Below are 23,992 nucleotides of genomic sequence, written 5' to 3' on the forward strand. Positions count from 1 at the left end.
TTACACAAACTGTTCAGTCAAATGATGTTTGTTTGCCATAGTATCAAATCAGCACTGACGTCTGCGCACCAAACCCATGACTTGATGCCATTACGCAGGTCTTTAAGTGATCCCCGCCGTCCTGGTCAGGATTGTTCTTGTCCTTGGCGAGGTAATAGATGGCAGCAAAAAATACTCCTTCACGGGAAAGGTAGAAATAAACACTTTAATGAAATTTATTAGGGAGGCATGGGGGGGGGGGGGTTGCTGCCGCTGTGTTTTGGTGCAGTTCATCGACACACAAACACAGGGCGACTCATACCTGCACAAACGCCTCTCAAGGCCGGTTCCTGGAGAGAGTGCTTCCGATTTGCTCGGTTGGCACTGAGCGACCCAATGACACTGCACATTTTCTCCTCTTCCTCCCCATAACAAGAACAGCTTGTTCTGCTCTTGTCTAGACAGTTGTGGGGGGGAGGGAGGCAAGAACAGAGATCCGATTCAAAGAACAGACCAGCATGACTGTTCTTTGGAACGAGTCTTCTGAGTGGCAATTAGTGAAGCCTCAGTGACTTGCCCAGCCTCTCCTCTCCTCTCCTCTCCCCTCGCCCTGTCTTTCATTTTACCTCATCTATTCCTCCGATGTCTCCTCCTTCAGTCTCTTCTGCCTATCCTCTCCTCTCTTCGTCCCCTCTGTCCATCCTCTCACTTTGCTTTTTAGTCTCCCATCTTCTGGCTATCCTCATCTCCTCCCCCGCTCTTCATTCTTTTTCCTTCCTCTCCAGCAACACTCCCATTCACATGCATTCGAAGCGGAGCTTTGAAATGACGGAAAATGCGAGGCAACAGTAAACCTTTCCCCGAAGTGTGTGTGTGTTACAAACACAGGTTAATTAGCATGATTTGAAAATGCCAGACAGAGTGATGAGATGAACGATCGATCCAAGGTCTGCCAAGATCTGATCAGCAGATACTTAATTGTGAGGGATGAAGAAATGAGCAGGAAGCAAACAAGAGTGCTCATGAGAACACCGTTAAACAAGATCAGGGCTACTGTGTATGACAGCTACAATGAAAATATGAGAGGTCACGGTACACAGAAATGCCACTATTTATCAGACAAATGCCTTTACTGCTATTGAGCATGATTCTCTTCACAACAATATAAAAACCTTGGCAGTATAAAACCTCGCAGACAAAACTGAAATTTGGAATCTGCCATTTGTATTTAGTCTTTTCATTTCCTTCATTATAATTTTGTATGTTAAATCCCAATCGAATCTTAAAATACAAAATGTCTGACAGAAGACATTTTTAAAACAAAAAGTATAAATTAGAAATTGATAATGATGACAATAATATTAAACAAATACAAATTTGAGTCAGCCTACTTATGAATTGCGACCTTTTCCCAAAATACTGCTGGTTCTGTGGTTTTGGCATTTCAAATGGAGAGGCGTCGAATGAGGCGCATCACTTAACGCTCTCAGTGCATCTGAGCCTCGAGTCTCAAGACTAAATGGATACGATCAAAATATGGAGATCCAAAATGTTTTTACAAATAAACTGATTTCTTAATCTAATCAAATCAATAAAAAAATGAATGATGTACACTCCAGCTGTGTTCCAACCAATAAAACTGTGGAGACCCCAAAAGTGCAAAAGAAGTCTGGTTGTATGGAAGTCTACGAGAAAATGACTCTACTTGTTATTTGATCTATTACGTCAATCAACATTGTGAACATGAGTTTATGAAACTTTTTAAATCGCCTAAAATGTCTTCGTCAATATCCAAGTCTTAGCTCCAACCTCTCGTTTCACTTCTTGTTGCAAAAGGCCATGATGGCGACAACCAAAAACCAAGATGGCGACAGTCGAAATTCCGAACTCGAGGCTTCAAAATTGTTTACCACAAACGAATGGGTGACGTCAAGGTGACTACATCACTTCTTGTCGACATTCAATGGTTTGAACACTATGTAGCTTCAATATAGAGCTGGATCAAGCTGATGTATATGATACTGTCCGGCAGAGTGGTGTGACCATAAAGTCACTTCAGAAGAAATACAAGAATAAATGTTAAGGCCCCATTATCTGATCGAGAGATTCTCCTCCACTCACTGAACACAGAGAGGAAAAAGTGGCTCGATCTGGCGCTAGGCGCTTTATCGAGCACGTCTCGCCTTGTTCCTCATTGGAAAGAATGGGGAGCCAATTTCATTTTGACCTCGAAGAGAGGACTAATCAGGCAGGATAAATGAAAACACCTGTGTGGGTGAACTATAGACGTGATAGAGTTTGACAGAGGTGTTACATTCCTGAACTCCGGGCAGAGATACAAGCTCCAATTCTTTCCAGAGGAACATTTGAGTTAAATGTGTTTCTCAAATGATGAAAAAAAAGAAGAAAGAAAATCACCACAAATGTGCATCTTTTTTTTATCAGCTGATTCTGTCAATATTTCATCAATAGCAGACTCACCACTTACTGGCCGGACAACAAGTTAAACATGGGATTATAGGAGATAGGAAGAGGAAGAGGAGGATTACTCTAGCAGTCGAGCACGAGAGGAAGAGCGGAACTTCCCCGATCGCCACATTCGCACCAAACTGGTCTGACCTCTCTATTACGACACCGGCGGAGAGTTACAGGACGTGTGATATTGACTTTCAGCCTCTGCAGAACTAACGTTTCACATCAAAGGTCTCGAAAGAGGAATCTTTCTCTGTTGGGAGGAACGATTGCTGAGAGACTTTTTTTTGTTATTGCTATTTCCTCTTACTTTCAACTCCTGCACTGTTCTATAAAAAGGAGAAACTAAGTCCCACAGAAAGCGCTCATGCAGACTCAGACAGAAATGTGTGACGTGAATTGCACTTGTGTGTGTGTGTGTGTGTGTGTTTGTTTGTGCCTGTGATATAACAAAGTGTATTCGTCGCTTGCCAGTGACAGACATGGAGGCCGGATACTCGTTTCCAGCAGTGTGTGTGTGTGTGTGTGTGTTTATGGGGATGCCAAAGTGTCCTTGGGCGTCCGATCGGATCAGTGTGTTTCTATGCGTGTGTGAGCAAATGAGAGTCAGTAACAGCTCTCAGACCAGCAGCGTTATAACTAGAGATGATCGGCCCGCCGGTTAGAAACTGCTGGTTGTCAGCCGACTGGCCGATCATCTGCCCATTTTTTTGTTGTTTTCTGCCCTTACATTTAGAGACAGTAACACCGTGTTCTAACAGCAAGCGAGCGCCCGACTATTGCGTTTAGTTCCAAATGGTGGCCTCTGCCTCAGATGATAGAGCTGATTTCGAACAGTAGATGGCATTCTGAGCCATTTTCAACCATTACATTTTAAAGAATATTTTCAGAAAGAAATGCCAATATTAACACCAGCACTGATGTGTTTCCTTACAGGACAGTCGTATCATTTAGTTTAAAGCCTGAACATGTTTCAGTGTGCGGTTACTCTTTAAACATGCCTTTGACGGCATGTAGACCGATCAGCTGTGTGCTCGAGATCAGACTGGAGACGAAACCATTTAAAACATGGGTGAGTTTGTAATTGCCATCGTTTGTACGTTTCTTCTTTTTAAACGGAGAACAAACATTTTATATTGTGCTATTTCCCGGAATTGACATCACAACACAGACAACAGGAAGTACGTTTTCGCTGGGGATCGCCCTGCAGCTAGCCGTGTATAACCACACAACACAAATTGTCAGGTCAATGACATTCGATGTGTTGTCATATGTTGCACCTGGTGGACAACAGGTGCAACATATGACAACACATCGAATGTCTTCTGGCAAAGGAAAACATGTTAAAAATAAGTGGGATCTACTGCAACTCACATAATATACTTACATAAGTAACCGGAGCATTTTTGTTCGAGTTGAAGGTCCTGTAACTTGGTGCGGTTTTGGAGTGATTTAACAGTCAGTGTTCTCCATGAAAGAAAAGTTACAAAAAATGTTTTTGCTGTCAATCAGAAAACAAACAGAATCTTCTTGGGAAGAAAGAAAATCGGCAGATCCCCAAAAAAAACCATCTGAAATCGGCCAAGAAAATCTGAATCAGTGCATCTCTAATTGCCACAAAAGAAAAGAGTCTGATTATGGCGTAATATGCTGAGGCCCACTAATACAGTACCGCCTGTATGAAGGCGAGGGCCATCAGCAGAATCCTGGATCCACGTTTAAGTGTTGATTCTCAGTCAGTCTGTTTCACCAGCCGGGCTGCTAGACTTTCAGTATTGATTTTCCATTTTGGAGAAAACCGATTATCCCGAGTCATTTCATCATTCCAAATGAAGCGCTGACATTAATGTTGGTGTTGAGGATGAATATCTTTACATTATCCTCCTCGCACAGAGACTTGTCCAATCTGTTTTTATCACTTGAGACACCCTGGAGTCATTTAACCTTTTTAAAAGGATTCTTAGCGAGCAGCGTGGCTCTATGGACGGCTTTAGATCAGACAGGACAATCTTGGCAAAGAACGCATACATGAGCACAGAAATTGGAACAGACATTCATAGTTCCCAGAGGATGGATTCTCAGGACTTTGGTTGGTCCCCTGACTCATCATCTAGTGCCACCAGCAGGTCAGAAGTTTTCATTTAACTATCTCCACATACTAGAAGCAGGAGAAACATTTTGTGTAATCGTAGGTCAACATTTCCATTTGCGAAATACTTTGTTTTGATCTGCAAAGCTAACGGCATCAGCATGACGACCAACATACCGACCACCATCATTGTAACACTTACTCAATGTTTTTGAAGATTTATACTAGAATGGCAGAAAGGTATAGTTCATTTTAGAAGAGAAGGAGTTATTTTGGACACAATATTTATTTTAAAGGCACTTATATGGTACATGGTGTACTTTGTATAGCCCTCTTCTAGTCTGACCACTCAAAGTGCTTTAACACTACATGTCATTCAACCATTCACACACATTAACACACTGATGGAAGGGGCAGCGACATGGGCTAGCGGAGCCGGGGATCGAACCGCCAATCCTCTGATTGAAGGATGGCGCTGCTCTACCGCTGAACCACAGTCGTTTGTTCTGGTGCTTGTAAGAGACACGTTTTTAAAAAGGGACTAAATCATTACAACAGCCAACCAGCCTATAATCGTCGGCCCACAGACCTTCAGACCCTTTAGCGGTTAGCTGTAGCAGCTCGTCAGGACCCTTGAGGGTAGCATAGAGCCAACCCCAAATCACACATAACCCACATAATCAAATAGTATGCAATCCACGTGGATTGTTAGACCAGGACAGGTGACGTAAGGCAAGGCAAGGCAAGTTTATTTGTATAGCACATTTCAACAACAAGGTAATTCAAAGTGCTTCACATAAAACCATTAAAAGCATCAAAACATAAGGCAAAAGAAAAGGAGATTTAAAAACAATTAAGAACTGTATAAGAAATAAAATGCAGTAGTAAAATGCAGAAATGCAGGATATTGATGAATATATTAATTGAATGTGGTTCAATTAAAGGCAGCAGCAAACAGAAAGGTCTTCAATCTTGATTTAAATGAGCTGAGGCTCTCAGCAGACCTGCAGCTTTCTGGGACTTTGTTCCAGATATGTGGAGCAGAAAAACTGAACGCTGCTTCTCCATGTTTAGTTCTGACTCTGGGAACAGAAAGTAGACCGGTCCCAGACGACCTGAGGGGTCGGGATGGTTCATAAGGTAGCAGCAGATCAGAGATGTATTTTGGCCCTAAACCATTCAGTGCTTTGTAAACAAACAGCAGGATTTTAAAGTAAATTCTTTGTTGGACAGGAAGCCAGTGCAAAGACATCAGAACTGGAGTGATATGATCCACCCTCCTGGTCTTAGTGAGGACTCGAGCTGCAGCGTTCTGAATCAGCTGCAGCTTTCTGACGGACTTTTTACAGAGACCTGTAAACACACCGTTACAGTAGTCCAGTCTGCTGAAGATAAATGCGTGGACAAGTTTTTCCAAATCCTGTTGAGACATAAGTCCTCTAATCCTTGATATATTCTTCAGGTGATAGTAGGCTGATTTTGTAATTGTCTTGATATGGCTGTTCAGGTTGAGGTCTGAATCCATAACTACACCTAGATTTCTGGCTTGGTTTGTGGGTTTTAACATCAGTGACTGAAGCAGAGCGGTGATTTTCAATTGTTCGTCCTTGGTACCAAAAACAATTACTTCTGTTTTATCTTTGTTTAATTGAAGAAAATTCTGGCACATCCAGTTGTTGATTTGTTCAATGCAGTTACCCAGCCCTTGTATGGGATTATAGTCCCCTGGTGACATAGTTATGTAGATTTGTGTGTCGTCTGCATAATTATGATAACACACTTTGTTGTTTTCCATAATGTGAGCTAGTGGAAGCATGTAGATTTTGAACAGAAGAGGCCCCAGTATTGAACCTTGGGGAACACCACATGTCATTTTAGTCAGCTCTGATGTGTAATCAGCCACAGACACAAAGTATTCTCGGCCCTTCAAGTAGGATTCAAACCAGTTAAGTGCTGTGCCAGAGAGTCCCACCCAGATGTTTAGTGTTTCTAGGAGTATGGCATGGTCGACCGTGTCGAATGCAGCACTGAGATCTAGTAAGACTAAGACTGAACTTCTGCCATTGTCTATGTTTAAGTGGATGTCGTTGAAAACCTTAACAAGAGCAGTTTCAGTGCTGTGGTGCTGTCGAAAGCCTGACTGGAAAACGTCAAAGCAGTTATTTACGGTCAAGAAGTTGGTCAGCTGTTGGAAAACCGCTTTTTCAATTATTTTACTTAAAAATGGAAGGTTTGATATTGGCCTATAATTTTTCATCGTTGCGGAGTCTAAACTAATCTTCTTTAGGAGCGGTTTAATAACTGCAGTTTTTAGGGCTTGTGGGAAGACACCTGAGAGAAGGGATGTGTTTACAATTTGTAAAAGATCAGTGGTCATGCAGTTTGAAATATTTTTGAAAAAGTGTGTTGGTAGAATATCCAAGCAGCAGGAGGATGACTTCAGATGTTGTATAATGTCTTCTAGGCTTCTACGGTCGATTGAATGAAATTGTGTCATGATATTTGAATGGATGTTATTCAGAGATCGGGACAACACATATCCTGTGGTTGATGTGGAGGCACTGACTGCTTGTCTAATTTTCTGAATTTTGTCAGTAAAAAAGGAGGCAAATTGATTGCATGCCCAGGTGGATTGGAGTTCAGCAGCTACCGACACTGGAGGGTTTTTTAGCATGATAAGGCTAGCAAATAAGGCGCGTGTATTGTTCTTGTTTTTGGTTATGATGTCAGAGAAGAAGGACTGCCTTGCATTTCTAAGTTCCAAATTATAATTGCGAAGTCTCTCTTTCTAGATGTCACAGTGAACCTGGAGATTAGTTTTTCGCCACCTGCGCTCAGCTTTCCGACACTCTCGTTTCTCCATTTTGACCAGCGTAGCATTTCTCCAAGGAGATCTTTGCTTACCCGAGACAACCTTCACTTTAGTGGGTGCAATGGCATCAATAATATTTTTAACTTTAAAATTGAAGCCATCTACAAGCTCATTGACTGAGAGGCAAGAGAGGGCTGGTGTGGAGGAGAACTTCTACGTAGTAGAAAGTCCAGGTAGGGAGGAGATTGAGGTGGATTTGTGGGTCTAAAATCACCAGACTTTCAACCAGGGGACCGTTGTCAGTGTCCTGTGTGAAACCAGCAGTCAATTTAAACGGGTTTTTTATGTTACATCCTTACTACTACGGCCCAAGTAGTCAAGTTGTTGCCTAAATGCTGCATGGGCATGTGCAGGCCCACTCATAGAACTTTCGTAGATATCATATAAACATGTGTAGATAATGATGGCCTCCCGTGTGTCTTTGAAAAAGCTAATCCACCTTTAATCCAGGTTGGTATTGAGTATTGAGCGTTAAAATGCCGCTACGCTCTGAAGATGAGTAAAGTACTGGGTTCTGCATTATTACATGGTAGCTGTTGTCCCCTCGGTGTCCATCAGTCTCCCTTCCCCTGCTCTCTCTCTCGCTCTCTCTCTCTCTGCCCTCCAGCCTGCATCCTTGATATGAGGCGAGCGCCAGCTTTGCAGGGCAGCATGGTAATAAATGTGTTGCGGATGAGTCCGTGAGCCATGAAGGATTGGGGCATCTCTCCGACCTGCTGTCTCTCTCTGCCTCACCCCTCTTCTTTTTTTCCACCTTTCCTCATCTCCTCCTCCTCCCCCTTTCTTTCCTACCTTCCAGCCCGTCATTTGTCTCCTCTCCCCTTACGTCACTTTCTTTTTTCCTCCTCCCCTCTTTTTCTTTTCTCTTGTTTCCTAATTTCTCCTTCCCTGTCTACCCTCACCGCTCTCGCCTCGCCCCCCCCCCCCCCCCCCCCCCTCCCCTCTCTCTGGCTCTACCAGGATAATTAAGCATGTCAGAGTTGTGCTGACTTGGCACAATTGACACCCATAGTGAAGGAGAGAGAGAGAGAGAGAGAGAGAGAGAGAGAGAGAGAGAGAGAGAGAGAGAGAGAGAGAGAGAGAGAACCAGTGACAGAAAGAGGGAGAGAAGTAGAGAGAGACCTTCAGGCTGTCTCCTTTCTGCAGTCCAGACAGTGCATCACTACTGTTCCTCTGTTTAAGCATGTGTGTGTGTGTGTGTGTGTATGTGTTCTGGGCAGAGAGTAAACGTACTTCTGTATGCCTGCGGGTGATGCAGTCACGCTATATGGCAGCAAAGTTACACTGTGTTTTAACCCTCTCCGTCTACTTTGTCCCGGGGCATCCTGCTGGCCCGGCAGCACACACTGCAGCTTTCAGACTCAAACCAAAGACATGGTGAAATGGACAGGTGCATGCCATCAGGAGCTGCTGACAGCTAATTGGCATCATTTCAATGGTGCCAGTTGGCCAGGTCACCTAAGGTAAAGCTGAAGACGGGGTCTTAGCCCATAACTTAACTCAGTGAGTCCATGGCAATGGATGGGGGGTCAGTTGTCCGGATTTAGTTGTGGTTTCTTCACACAACTGCCTCTGCTCCTTTTTACGTGTCCAACCGAGCACAGTTCCAAAAAGTGGCAATGTGCTGAGGTTTGGGTTTGTTTGTCTGTTTTTCTGTTTGTCAGCAGGATTATGGAAACAAACTACTGGCCCCAATTTCCATAACACTTGGTGGAAAGGTGTACCATCATTTCTCACTTATGGACACAGCCTTGGCGGAGGTCTGCCCTCGCCGAGTGTCCTTCTGGTTTGATAGTGTTTTCATTGTGTACATATTGAATTGTGAATTGTTTAGAGGTGTTTCTCACCATGGCTGTGTTGGATGGTTAATCAGAGCCTGGTGATATATATATATATATACATATATATATATATATATATATATATATAAATATGCAACTATGTTCAAAATGTGTTTGCTTTGGAGTCAGTGTGCAGGTGTTACTCTTACCGAGGCTGACTTCCAGTAAACTTGCACACTCCTTTGAATACGCCCGAGTACAACACTGTGAATGCCTTTGAGATGAGCCTGTGGAGTCGCTGCCCTAGTATCCCCATTTCTACGGTTATTCGCACACAAACACAAAAGTTCATGGAGAGAGATCAGGGAGGCAGCGTGGTGCACCCAGGAGACTGCAGGCTTCAGTGGAAGACCATTTTAGAATTGATACGTTAGTTCACTCGGATACCAGTAAAATTAGCTCGGTTTGGTTTCTGCAGTTGCCATGGTCACGTGACAAGCTGAAAGAGTTAACGCAGAGAGCTGCCTGCGTCCATAAAGACTGGCGGACACCTCCCTCAGCAGTACTGTATTCCTGTCATCAGGTCTATGCTGGAGACGGTGCAGTCTGCAGCAGCATCGCAGACCTAAATGTGAAAGCATCTTTGGGGAAGGGCACGATGCGATATAGGCGAGAGAAGCTGAAGCTGTGTTTACCATGAAGAAGGTCCTCGAAGTAGACCCGGTGAGATTTGGAGTCAGACTTTTAAGAGGAGTCAGAGACAAACAGCCAGGACAAACATCAGAGATTCAAACAATGTGGAACAATGTGAAATGTTTCCGTATTTATATATTTGAATCATCTGTCATTGTAAAGATGAATGTAGAAATGAGCACATTGAGATTTTTGTGTGATTTAAAGAGGATGTTAAAGTAATCAAAAAGACTTTCTGGGCAGTTTTAGAGTTAAATATAGGGGTCTTTGGAAGAGATACGCTGATATCAACACTTCAAATAGCTGGATCGAGTATCGGTGACAGGATATCGTTATTTCAATAAATAACAATTCAGTACATTAATATCTATGTATTCATTTATCAACCAAAGCCCAGGTATTGCCATCGGTATCGGGACTGCAAAAGTCTCTGGTAGAGATGCACCGATCTGATATCGGGACGATAGCTGGATCAGATATTGATCTATTCAATTAATTTATGTGTTTATATACCATATACATCATATGATGGAATTTAAATTTGTGTTGAATTTTTGACCAATTTGTTGCTGTATTAATGAGGGTTACACTTGAATCTTGAATAAATTCCGCATCACTGTGTGGGGCGGAAGCTGCACTGACTACAACAGGAAAGCCCTGCAGCGCATAGTGAACACAGCTGGAAGGATCATTGGTGCCTCACTCCCCTCCCTGCAGGACATATATGACACTCGCCTCACCTGCAAAGTGACCATGATTGTGCGCGACTCCAGCCACCCCTCACACAGTCTCTTCAGCCTCCTGCCCTCTGGGAGAAGATACCGGAGCCTCCGTGCTCACACCACCAGACTCTCAAACAGCTTCGTCCACCAGGCTGTTAGGAAGCTGAACTCTCTGAAATCTCTCCCTCCTCTCTTTTAAGACTCCCCATGTCCAACTGCTGCTAAATACAGATTGATAGCTTTTTTGTTTTTTTCTCTTATGATATATATTTATTGTCTAAATGTTTTTGAATGTTTTTTAATCTATTGCACTTTATATGTTTATGTTGGACTAGAGAGAAACGTCTTTTCTACTCCCCTGTATGTTCAGTACATTGTGGAATTGACAATAAAGCAAACTTTGAAATTATTGAAAATGAACAAGATTCAAGACATTTCCATGTCGGCTTCACTCCTGGGCGTCCAGCTTATAAACACTGGTATCGCATATGTACTTCGTATCGTTTTTAACGCAAGTTGAACATCGTTGACGGGGAGAGTTAAACCCACGGCTCTGCTGAGTTTATGGCCTCACTCTGCACATTGTGAAGCCTTGAGCTAATACATAATAGGGCTTACATGGATCTACAGCCATTTCGATACAAGATGGATGACATCTTTATCGTGATGAAATCACCTGACAGCAATAACGGAGCCGCCTGCCCTCGCCCTCCCCCCATTTGCTCTCCGTGCACTCTCCCCCATAACAGACTTATCAACGCGCCCGCTCGTGATGAGAAAAAGAAACTTTGAAAAATGTCGGCTGTGTTTTTTTTCCAGCTTAAGGTGCTGCGAGAGCATCGGGGTTAATATTCACTGGTTAGCGTCGACGGCGAGAAACCTCATAAACATGTCCTCAGGTTGCCTGCTCACTGTCAGCTTTAACGCTCTGCCCACGCATACTCCCACACACACCAGTAAGGTACAGACACACACACACACACACCAAACACATGACACACACTCGCACACGGAGAAATGCCCATGCGCACACGTGCTCGCACACGTACGCCCACATGCTACCTAGCGGAGGATCTCAGCAGGCGGGCAGCCCCAGAGTTGAGCCAAAATACCGCCTTAAACTCAGTAACCTCAGCCATCGTATCAACAACTGAATCAGAGCAGATAGGCTGTCTGGCCCCCGGCTGGTGGTTCAGCTAAACAAAATCAAGGGCTGGTTAAATGAGCACGCAAATACAAATAAAAAGAAGCTGTGTCCTTGCATCGCGGAGGAGACAGAAGGTTTGTGTTAAGAAATGGTTGTAAATCACGTTCTGTTGTGCGCCAACATCCTGTTTGTTCAATCGTCTGTGGGACGCATTAAAGGGGGACATGTCCCCATAGTTGAGAACTACCTTTACAAAAGTACACCCAGGCGCCAACCTCCAGTTGTGCCGAGTGAAGCCGATGTGGAAGTGTCTTAAAACGTGCATTCTCTCTACTGACCAGCAGGGGGCGACTCCTCTCACTGTATAGAAGTCTATGAGAAAATGACTCTACTTCTCTCTTGATTTATTCCCTCAGTAAACATTGTAAACATGAGTTTATGGTCTCAATCTCTAGTTTCAAGTCTTCTTCAATACAGCATGATATTCATTTAGTAAATGATGGTCCATTTAGAGTCAAACAGACCATAAAGCAGGGGATGCTTTAGGGCGGGCTTACTGTGATTGACAGGTCGCTGCCGCTACCTGAGACGTATACGGCGTCTCTACCTCATTCCAAATATGGTAACTTCTGTTCATCGGTTGCAAAACAGCCAAGATGGCGACGGCGAAATCGCCAAACTCAAGGGTTCAAAACAGCAGTCCACAAACCCACGATGACTACGTCTACTTCTTCTATACAGTCTATGAGTAACATTAGTCAAAAAAATGTATTTGTTACCTGAGTATAAACTGATACTGTCGGTTCTATGTGTAAAAACTGACGACCAATAAGTTGATATAAATTTTTAGTTCATATATATATATATAGATATATATATATATCTAGATATATAATATATATCTATATATATATATATATACAGATATATATATATATATCTGTATATATATATATATATATCTAGATATATAATATATATCTAGATATATATATATATATCTATATATATATAGATATATAATATATATCTAGATATATATATATATACAGATATATATATATATATCTGTATATATATATATATATATATAGATATATAATATATATCTAGATATATATATATATCTAGATATATATCTAGATATATAATATATATCTAGATATATATCTAGATATATATAGATATATAATATATATCTAGATATATATCTAGATATAAGTATTTGCGAAGCGCCCTGCACAAAACTGAACTGCAGCAAAAGAAGATGGAGTGTGAATGAGGTGGCTGGATGGAGGTTCGCTGCTATCAGAGGAATTTAGGGAGTAGAGATTGAAGCATTAACTTGAAGGCTGCTGCAAATTGACAGCAGCTTTAATACTACACTGAGCTGCAACACACACGGCGGCAAACAATCGGCGACACGAACACAAGCGTGCCGCGACCCACACGTGCGCACACACTTCGCAGATGCAAACAGACGTGGTCACAGACAACCACACACACACACACACACACACACACACACACACACACACACACACACAGAGATGATGTGCCTATTTAGGTCAGTGTAAATGTGGGCTGGGTGGATGTCTGACTGACTAGTAAATAAGCTGGATGGGAAGTAAATAAAGGAGACAAAATCAGACAGCAGGCAGCCATGCACAGAGAGACAAGGTAAACACACACACACACACACACACACACACCCTGCTCAGGCAAGAGTGCATAACACACACCCTTTTGCTTCATGAACCTGAATCATTACGGCATAAACATTTGCATACTAAAACACGCACACACACACACACACACTGAAGGAGAAATTAGGCGGGTAGGATGACTCATTGTCTGTCTAATTTAGTGTGCGTCTGCCATAGACGACAACACACGCACGCACGCACGCACACACACGCACACACACACACATGCACGTCTGGAAGCTTGCAATTACAATGAATAAATATGAATGCACATATGAGCACACATTCACAGACATTCATGCAATTATCGTGTCGTAATTCCTGTTATTATACTGGCCGGACATAAATACACACATGCATCAGCATACACGCATGTACACACACACACACGCACCCACGTCCACATTCAAAGACACCCGTGCACATGTGTAATTATCTTGTCATACATCTTGCAATTATATCAGACAAATGTGGACACACTATCTGCACACACACACACGCACACACACACACACACACACACACACACACACACACACACACAGAGGTCCTGACCACTAGCTGGTATCATGGAGCAAATCTGCTACAAATGCGTCACATTCCGAACCATTAGACAGCAGAAATGTGAATTTTCTTTTCCACTGATTTGATGTAAATCATCAATATCCAAAGCACCAAAACACAGAGCACATAGCCCCCACATCCATTTCAATTACACCAGTGCTGACACAGGACTCACGAAAAAACTAAAAAAAACTAAAGAGTTGTATGACAAATGCAGCGCAAAGTCATCTGAAAACTGACTGCAAATATGTATACACCGATGCAGCCAGTCTATAAAAGACAATAACTTAACAATACAATTGTCTCTACGTTCTTTCATGAATGTAATAATGTAGTAATTCAGTAACAACGACACCACCTGCTGAGTGCTGCATTTTTACTGTGATGTACCAGCATGAAATGAAAGTGCAGGAGACAACTGCTTATGTTTTGCTTGGGGTTGATGCTACTGTGTTTGATTTGCTGTGAACAAACTCAAATGAATCATTCACCAAGTGCAAGTGTGTAGGACATGAACAATGATGTATCTGTGGCTGCCAGCAGCTCCCGTGAACTTTGCTACATTTTTGTTTGAATTTGTTATCTTTTCGCCTTTGTTTCTGGAGCGTGCACAGCCTTTGACGGAGATACACTCATCGGCGAAAGAAGCGAGGGGATTGGATAAAGTGCAGCTGACAATGAGAGGATCATCGCCAAGGCATATTCAAACCACCCAGCCAGACCAACCGGACCAAGCGCCACTCAGGCCGGTGTGTGGATGAATTTAGGAGACTCACGGCCTGATGAAAGAGGCTGCTCTGAGGTCTGCTGATACATCAGTTGAGACTTCTGTATCTCTTGCAGGCTGTGGCTGGGTGGGTATTGTCTTTAAATATCCCTTGGGCTCTTCGCAGGCACCTCTTGTCACCAATATCACTGATGCTCGGTTGATGAGTACCAATGATGTTCTGGGCGGTTTATAATCACCCGCTGTAGAGCCCTTCTGTCCTGGGCCTTGCAAATCTCATGCCAATTTAGTCATTTTCCAGTCAGGATGCTTTCTAGTGCTCCTCTGTAAAAGTGAGCAAGAGCTTGGAACAGAAGTTTTGCCTTCTTAAGTTTCTTTAAGATATACAGGTGTTTATGAGCTTTCTTAATGTAATCGGGACAGATACTCTGCATCCGCTTCCTCGACGAGCTCTGCTCTCAGGTAACACACATTAACCAGGAAGGAGCCGTGCTATGACCATGTTTGGTAGTTCGTGATGCTGATTCCCAGGAACTTAAAATCTGTCCAGTTACATTCATGTAGACGGGGTGTGCTTTTTCTGACTTTGAGCTGTAGGCTGTTCTCTGAGCATCACTCTGCAAGATTGATGATTTTCTCTCTATATGAAGTATCATCTTTGTTTGTAAGAGAGATGGATAAAACAGAATTCGGACTGGCCGGGCAAAGGGGGATCAGGGTAGTGGTTGTGCCTTCATCTTGCAGAGACCTGGCTTGTGGCATCGTGTTCCATGGCGACAGAGCACAGGACTTCAGTGGGATGAGAGGTGGCAGACTCTAAAGGGACATAAAGGGACTACAACTGTTGTGCAACCCAGTGTTGTACAAGGACAATAAATCAACCTTGAACTTTGAAGAACAATTTAAACATAATCATTGTATCACTTGATTGTGAATCAGTAACCTCAATCATGCTGGTTAAGAACTCACTCATCTTCCAGCTAATATTCCCACATTATTTGAATGCAGCATCAAACACGTTCACAAAGGGAAGGGGGACGTTTTGGGACTTCTTTGCCAACAAGGAAAAAATAAAAATAAAGTAACACACAAAACTCTTTCACTGCTGTTTTTTTTTAAAGCAAGCGTGGTGCTATATGATGTGCTCTGTTTGTTGAATAGATAGTGTTCTAATGTTAATGTAATGTTATCAATAGCACCTTTATAGGAAAAGGTTTTATTTCAACTTTCTTATGTTTCTAGTTTTAGTCATCATATCATTAAAATGTAAACATTTACTCATTTAATTTAATTCATTGTATATGTAATTTGATAACTTTATTTATTTACCAAAGTAAATAAAAAGTCAGCAGAAAAATAACTTTTAAAGACCAGGCAACAAACGCCAGTTCTGAAAAGTGAAGCCAATGCTGAAGTATCTTAAACTTGCATTCTCTTTAATGGCCAGCAGGGGGTGACTCCTCTGGTTTCAAAAAGAAGTCCAATTGTATCGAAGTCTATGAGAAAATGACTACTTCTCTCTTGATTTATTACCTCAGTAAACATTGTAAACATGAGTTCATGGTCTCAATCTCCAGTTTCAAGTCTTCTTCAGTACAGCATGATGTTCATTTAGTAAATGATGCTCCATTTAGAGTCAATAGACCATAAAGCAGGGGATGCTTTAGGGCGGGGTCACTGTGATTGACAGGTTGCTGCCGCAACCAGAGCCGTGTACTCTACGTCACTCCTCCACAGTCCAAATATGGTAACTTCTGTTCACTGGTTGCAAAAAAGCCAAGATGGCAATGGCCAGAATCCAAGGTGGCAACGGACAAATTTGCCAAACTCAAGGCTTCAAAACAGCAGTCCACAAACCAATGGGTGACGCCATGAAGACTACGTCCACTTCTTATAGACAGTCACAAAAAGTTATACTACTTTATAATACTTGTGACTGAGCAGCAGTCAAAATAAAGTGCCTTGCAACAACTCCAGAGCTGCCATGGTTCATCACGCACATGAGAACCAGGTGATTGATGAATGTGGGCTGTCCAGCTAGCGAGACACAACATGTATTCCTCCTCTTTTGGCAAAGGCAAGTTGCCGACCTAAAACCTCAAGCCCCTACATCAAGCTTACAGTCTGTCCAATGAAAACACAATTGTGATATAAACAATCGCAACCAACCCCTGACAAGACAGCAAACAAGCCCATGCTCCGAATCGTCCAAGCAATAAAATGTTCCCGTGAATTCCAAATGTTCATTCCAGTCTGGCCCGGTCAGACCAGACGGCGGCACAGCGGAAATATGTCTAAAGAAATACGTGGTGGTGGAAACTCGACATAGTGACATTTTAGGCTCGTAAAGAATGAAGTGCGTATAATTTCACAAATGCAGAGACAAGTAAAGAGGTAGACGGACAGACATCCAGTGTGTCTGAGGCCTCCGCCCCAGGCAGCAGGCAGGCAGAGGGGCAGGAGGTCCTCATCTAATAACCCAGAGCTGTCAGTCACTTTATGGATGGGCGAGGGCTCCACATTAGTGCAGCTCAATAAGGATTGACTGTGGTGGGAGACCACAGTGCGAGACGGAGCAGAGGAGGGAGGAGGACGGGCTGACAGACAGAGTGAGATAAATGGAGATGGACAGAAAAAGCTGACCACCTAGGGAGAGGCAGAGTGAGAAAATGTGTCAAATGCAGAAAGGAAAGAGACAAGAGGATGAGAAAGAGAGAGGTAGACTGGGATTGAGACTGACTCTGCAGTATTGTCTCTCTGTTTATCGACTGTCTCGAGGGGGGTGTTAGAAAATGTAGGTGAAGAAAAGATGACATTGGTTCGATTTTCTTGTGTTCCTGTTGAAAGGACATTGCTTCTCGTCTTTTCTGAAGAAAACAGATGGCTGGACATGATTATTTTTGCATTGGGCTTTCATGCAGTATCAACTTCTATTCATGACTGTAACTTCTTTGTTTAGTGACACACTGCAATCCAGCACATTTCCAACAAAATCTAACCCAGAGCAGACGCCGCTTGAGTCTATAAAAGATCTCATCTCATTTGTAGACAGTGAGTTTGACATATTATAGTTGCATGTTCTGTCAAGCAAGACGGAGGGAGGCAGCTGGTAGAGGTGCGGCTGCTCTAAGTAAAGCTCGAGTTAAGCTAAAAGAGCTACACGGCTGTGGGTTAGGACGACATTATTCTACTGGCTGTGATCCACTTTGGGTCGCAGAGGATCGAGAGTTCCAAGAAAAAGACGTAAATAACGTTAAAAGTTGTTCTGAAACTACTTAACATCCCTAACTTTGTGTCTCATTACTTAGACGAATACAATAAGAGCGGATATAAATCAACGCTTGCACGTAATTGAGGTTACAAGGTTATTTTTGAGCAACCTGGTTTGGGCAGAAATGCCCCGGGTCAGGAAGGAAGGTCCCGAGCCGAGGCGTGGGGAGTGGACAACCTTTGTTATACTCCCAAATGGACACCCAACACAACAGATTGTCGGTATGTGGCGGTCTGTACACACCCTCTGATGACAAAGATTTGACATCACAGCGTCACAAGCGTACTCGCGGAAGCAAAATGTATAACTTCTGCTTAAAGCAGGTCCCTGGAGCTTTTGTCCTTGGTGCCAGCGCAACGGAGGGAGCCTCGAACGTGGAGTGGGATAGCGACGTGGCAATGTCTCCACTGCAATACCTTGCAGTGAAAAAGAGACGCCGTCTAAAACATGTCACTTGAAATACTACAATCCAAAGCCCGCCTGGATCCTCCCAGAAAGAAGGAGACAAGCCGCATTTTTCTAACTATAGCGCTGGGGCGAAGTTATATTGACTAAGCTGGTGAGTGTCTTCGCAACTAAATGCTCACCTGACTTTGATTTAGAGCTGTCAAAAGACAGACACAATACTTGATTTATTACCTCAGTAAACATTGTAAACATGAGTTTATGGTCTCAATCTCTAGTTTCAAGTCTTCTTCAATATAGCATGATGTTCATTTAGTAAATGATGGTCCATTTAGAGTCAATAGACCATAAAGCAGGGGATGTTTTAGGGCGGGGCTACTGTGATTGACAGGTAGCTGCCGCTACCAGAGCCGTATAGGGCGTCTCTACGTCACTCCTCCACATTCCAAATATGGTAACTTCTGTTCATCGATTGCAAAAAAGCCAAGATGGTGACGGCCATAATCCAAGATGGCAACTGCGAAATTGCCGAACTCGAGGCTTCATGTTGGCAGTCCACAAACCAATGGGTGACGTCCTGATGACAACATCCACTTCTTATACAGTCTATGAAGCCGCCAAGCAGCCGAGCCGCGCTGCTCACGCACACGCTCACGCACAGCTGATGAATTATGTAACACGTGTGCTTTGAGAACAGACAGGAGGCTCCGCTCTGGAGAGATTTCTCCATATCTGCAGTCGTTGACCACACTAATAATAACAGCAGGTTACAGCAACAGATAAGCAAGTGTGTGTGTGTGTGTGTGTGTGTGTGTGTGTATGTGAGGATTTTAAGTGCATTAATCAAATTCTTAGCCACGCCATGCAGCACACACCCCCACACACACACTGCATGCCAGCCCCGCACGGCCCTATGCTCAGTTTAATCACCCGAGAGCAAACAACAGAGAGCAACCACTCAAAGGTGAATCTGTCAGTGACTCAGTGCGGTTTCTCCATCAGCTCACAGAGTGAGATGTCTGTCTCGGAGACGGCGTCTTCCTCAGAATGAAGGTTCTGTCTGCCCGTGGTCGTCCACGCGATCGAGCGCGCTTCAGTCAAATCGCTTTGGCGGATTAGCGGCGTTGGAGGAGGCGTGTTCCTACGCGTGCTCTGGTTAACATTGCCAATGGAAAGCATCACAGCGGGGTACAGCGCAGATCCGGTGACATGAGACATTGACTGTTGTCATCACTCACCTTCAAGGGTTGTACTTTCTGCATGAGTCTGTCTGAAGAGGCTGTTTGTTCGTATGATGGAAAAGAGGACGGCTTCATTCTGGAGGAAGCAACTCCCCAAACTGTACTGAGATCGGCTTTCTGTGCTTTCATGCTTTCAATGGTACTCATCCATGCGACTAGACTAAGTGATGGCTCCATGTTTCAAGATCAAGTCAAAGTCAAAGTTCACTTTATTGTCAAAGTTTCCACATGTGTTATGCATACAGAAAATTTGAAATGCCGTTTCTTGCAGTCCCACAGTGTGATATAGACATGAACATATAACATATAATAGAATAAAATAGAATGAAATAGAAAAAAAAGTTAAGAACATAAGGGCCTAGATAAAGGATTAACAAGAAGCTAAGTACTATCTAAAGATCTATCTAAAGATATATATCAAACTATCTAAAGATATATATCAAACACAATATACATAAAGGATTAACAAGAAACTAAGTACTATCTAAAGATATATATCAACACAGTCAACAGTAGTGCAGGTTATTATTGTCTTTAGTGCAAATATTTCTAGTGTAAGAGAATATTCCTTAAAGTATTTTTACAGTAGCAGCAGAGAATAAAAAGTGACTGGTGCTGGATGAGGGAAGGGTGTGTGAGGGGGAGTAGATGTCCTGGTATGTTCCATTTGAGGCAGTGGGGAAAGGTGGGTGGGAGGGAGGGTAGAGAGGTCAGGGGAGAGATGGCAGAGATGGCAGGGGGGGAGAGAGGGGGAGCGAGAGGAGAGAGGGAGGGAGAGTGTTCAGCATCCTGACCGCCTGGTGGAAGAAGCTGTTCCTCAGCCGGGTAGAGCTCGAACGGAGACTGCGGAACCTTCTCCCTGAAGGCAGGAGGCTGAAGAGGCAGTTGGAGGGGTGGGTGGGGTCACCCGCAATGCCGAGTGCTTTGCGGGTGAGGCGGGTGTTGTAAATGTCCTGTAGTGTAGGGAGTGAGACTCCGATGATCCTCTGGGCAGAGTTCACAATGCGCTGCAGGCTCTTGCGGTTGGAGGCGGTGCAGCTTCCGAACCACAGCGTGATGCAGCTGCTGAGGATGCTCTCAGTGGCGCCTCGGTAGAATGAGAGCATGATGGGGGGGGGGGCTCCTGCTCGCTTGAGCTTCCTGATGAAGTACAGGCGTTGCTGGGCCTTCTTTGCCAGTGCAGTGGTGTTGCTGTTCCAGGTGAGGTCATCTGTGATTGTCACACCCAGGAATTTGGTGCTGCTCACCTGCTCCACAGCAGCAACATTGATGGTCAGAGGGAGGGGGGTTGGGAGTGGGTTCTCCTGAAGTCAACAACAATCTCCTTTGTTTTCCCCACATTGAGGAAGAGATTGTTATTTTGGCACCAACGGACCAGCTGGTTCACTTCCTTCCTGTAGTTAGTCTCATCGTTGTGGCTGATGAGACCTACCACGGTAGTGTCGTCAGCGAACTTCACGATGTGGTTGGAGCTGTAGTTGGGTTTACAGTCATGGGTCAGCAGGGTGAAGAGAAGGGGGCTGAGCACACAACCTTGGGGGGCCCCCATACTCAGTGTTAGTGTGTTCGAAGTGTTGTTATTGATGTGTGTGTCTGATTCCTGCCTCCTCTTTTGGTCAATTTTAATTCATTTAAATAGTTAACACAGCGTAGTGGATGAAGAATACTTAACATAAAGACTATTTATTTGATAGTTCAAATGAAAAACTGCTAATAGTGAGTTTCTGAGGGGATTTTTCTTTTGAATTATTCAACTTATTTAGCGTCACACTCCTTTAACACTGTCACACTCACTAGGGACAGTTAAAAAAAAAAAGGAATCAAGATTCTTTAAATTCTTATTCATTATTGATTCCTTCTTCTTTCTTGTCAAAAACCGGACGCCTACATCACCCACAATGGAACTCAGTTTTTGGGCGTGTTAGGCTTGTAGCGCCTAACGTAGCCTCGAACCGCTGGTTAGCTCACTTCTTTCTAACTCCACATAAAAAAAGCACAGTTGGGGTTGGACTACATTTCAATGCATTCTTGTGGGTCGAGTCTCATGTTAAATCACCACGATTTGACTAAAAGTAAACCGGCCGGTCAGCATGTCACAGGTCTTCGGCCCTCCATTACCTGGTGCTGTTGGATATGTGCTTTGAGTGGTTCGGCCGATAGAAGGGAAGTCACTCCCCAGAGGGAGAGCTGTATTTGTTCCTCTGTCTGCTTGCGTACGACCTCAGTTACAACAATCATAATTAACGTGAGTGATTATGTTTTAATGAGTAAAACCGTTAAGCTGAAGTTTATGGAGGCTAATACTCTGCAGTGCTGTAAACGTTACACCTCAAAACGACCTGATCCCCTCGTAGATGTTCATACACACAGACATTGCAGATATACATGCCTGCACATAGAAGTGTATATAGGTGAGTCAGCAATAGTGAAAGGTTGTTTATGTGTACAAAAGAACACAGCCATGGATTTCATTCAATACCCCAAAACCCGCTGGTGGGTTTGAAAAGCGTGTTTTATTTTGAAAATTATCCAAAATTAGAAAATGCATTGTATTCAGAAGCTGTAAAAATGGACATTATAATAATAATTCAACATGTGTAGCACGTGTTGCCTCAATGTATCGTTTCCAATATTGGTAACACTTGTGGGACCAAATGTTTCACAATTTTTGTAAATGATAAAATACATTTTACTTCTGTTTTTTTCAGCATTATAACCGCACTGAAACATTTTTTTAGTTCTCTCTACTTTTAGCCATGATTGTGCTGCTTCCATGGAGTTGCAGGACTTAATCATTGCAGTGAAAAAACGAGGCCACCGTGAGTAAAAGGGGACAGGGTGATTGGCCAGTCTGTGTTCTAGGGCGGGACTTAGCGAAGGGTCAATTACAACCCTCTGCCTGCACAGTGCATTCTCCATCACATTCTCCCAGTGCAGCCAACACTACTGCACTACCTGAACCAAAGGACTACAGCCGATACCAGCTCAAAGCAGATATACGGGTATCGTGTATGTCATGCATTGCCAGACCTATCTTCACCGTGTCAGCACTAAAGAACGGTGTCACCATTACTAAGGCCGTGGTTACACTGAACCCTCTGGGATCGGATCTAGCTCTCATCTCAGGAAAAAATCCTGCCCCTTGGAACGATATGGTTGATGACCCCTGTGGTCGATTAATGTCATTATTAAGACGTACCTTTGAGGTTGATGATAAAATGTAATGGCAACCAGGACACACATAATGACCGACACAACACACACACGGCATTATCTGTGTTTACCTTTAAAGGCGTTTGTGGCCGGTAAGTCAGTTTCCTGCATACTGCTCCTTCCCGCGCTCTGCCAAGCTGCTGCCGATGCTGCGATGGATGCCAACAGACAAACCTCAACCGGTCCGAGCCACGGCCGCTGGGGGGAGGGAGGGTGGCCGAGAGGAAGGGGCGGCGCCTGCCGGTCTCACTGCCATCTTTCTTCATCAACAGTCCATGTGAGAGGGAATGGGAGGCCGCTGTCTGTCGAGCTCTGCAACGGGCGACCGTCGCTTCAGTCACTCTGGAGCACCGAGAGCGGACCGGTTAACTCGTCCGTTTGATGATTGAACTGTCGTTTCTGCAGAGCAACGTGGTGATGGCCAAAAAGGAGGGGCACTAAAGGAGGGGATGGAGGGGTTTGTGTAGGTTTTGAGACACTGATTCGGGTTAGGAGAGGACGAATGAAGGTGTAGGAAGTTGCAGCGTGGGTGTGGTTGATCCCTATCCTCCCAGCAGCAGTCCTGCAGCCACGGCCTGTAACATGAATTTTTGGCCCTTTCTCACGTTTTCCAACGTGTCTGGCTGCAGGCTAATCATCTATATACCTCTCAGTCTGCCTCTGTCTCCTTCACAGTCAGGTGTGTCTCCTAAACTCTGCTCTAATCAACACGCCGGCTCCTCCGACTCTCCGAGCTCTTTTGCTGGTGGTGGGTTTTCCTCTCTTTCTCTGCTTATGTCTTTTGTCCCGTTGCTGCTGCAGTCCCAGGCTCAGCACGAGGCTCCCTCACACTGGCACCACAGCTGGAGAGAGAGGAAAAAAAACACAGACAAGAGGGAGAAACTCAATGAATAAAATCATGAGATACCAAAAAAACAACAGGCGAGACGGATATATGGATAGATACACCCGAGCAAAAGCACGGGACAGGGCTGGTGGCTGGCCTGCAACGACCTGTTGAGAAAGGTGCGCAGAAACACACCGCTCATCCACAACCGCACACAAAGCAGAGGGCCGCAGTGTGTCTCAGTTTGGATAGCAGGTGGCTGGCTGGCTGGCTGGCATAGCCCC

General features: G+C 43.9%; 1 protein-coding gene across 1 annotated transcript in view; it reads right to left on the reverse strand.

Moving 5' to 3' along the window:
* LOC306781719 (low-density lipoprotein receptor class A domain-containing protein 4-like) overlaps window positions 1-22,993 on the reverse strand; it is a gene marked incomplete at its 5' end in the record, with an annotated part of 150,101 nt that extends 127,108 nt beyond the window's left edge. Inside the window, one exon of the mRNA XM_079274704.1 lies at window positions 22,954-22,993. Within this exon, the coding sequence (XP_079130830.1) occupies window positions 22,954-22,993 (40 nt within the window). The remainder of the gene's footprint in view (window positions 1-22,953) is intronic.
* Window positions 22,994-23,992: the final 999 nt, after the last annotated feature.

Source organism: Melanostigma gelatinosum (genome assembly GCF_949748355.1).
Source record: "Melanostigma gelatinosum genome assembly, chromosome: 9".
Lineage (NCBI taxonomy): Eukaryota > Metazoa > Chordata > Actinopteri > Perciformes > Zoarcidae > Melanostigma > Melanostigma gelatinosum.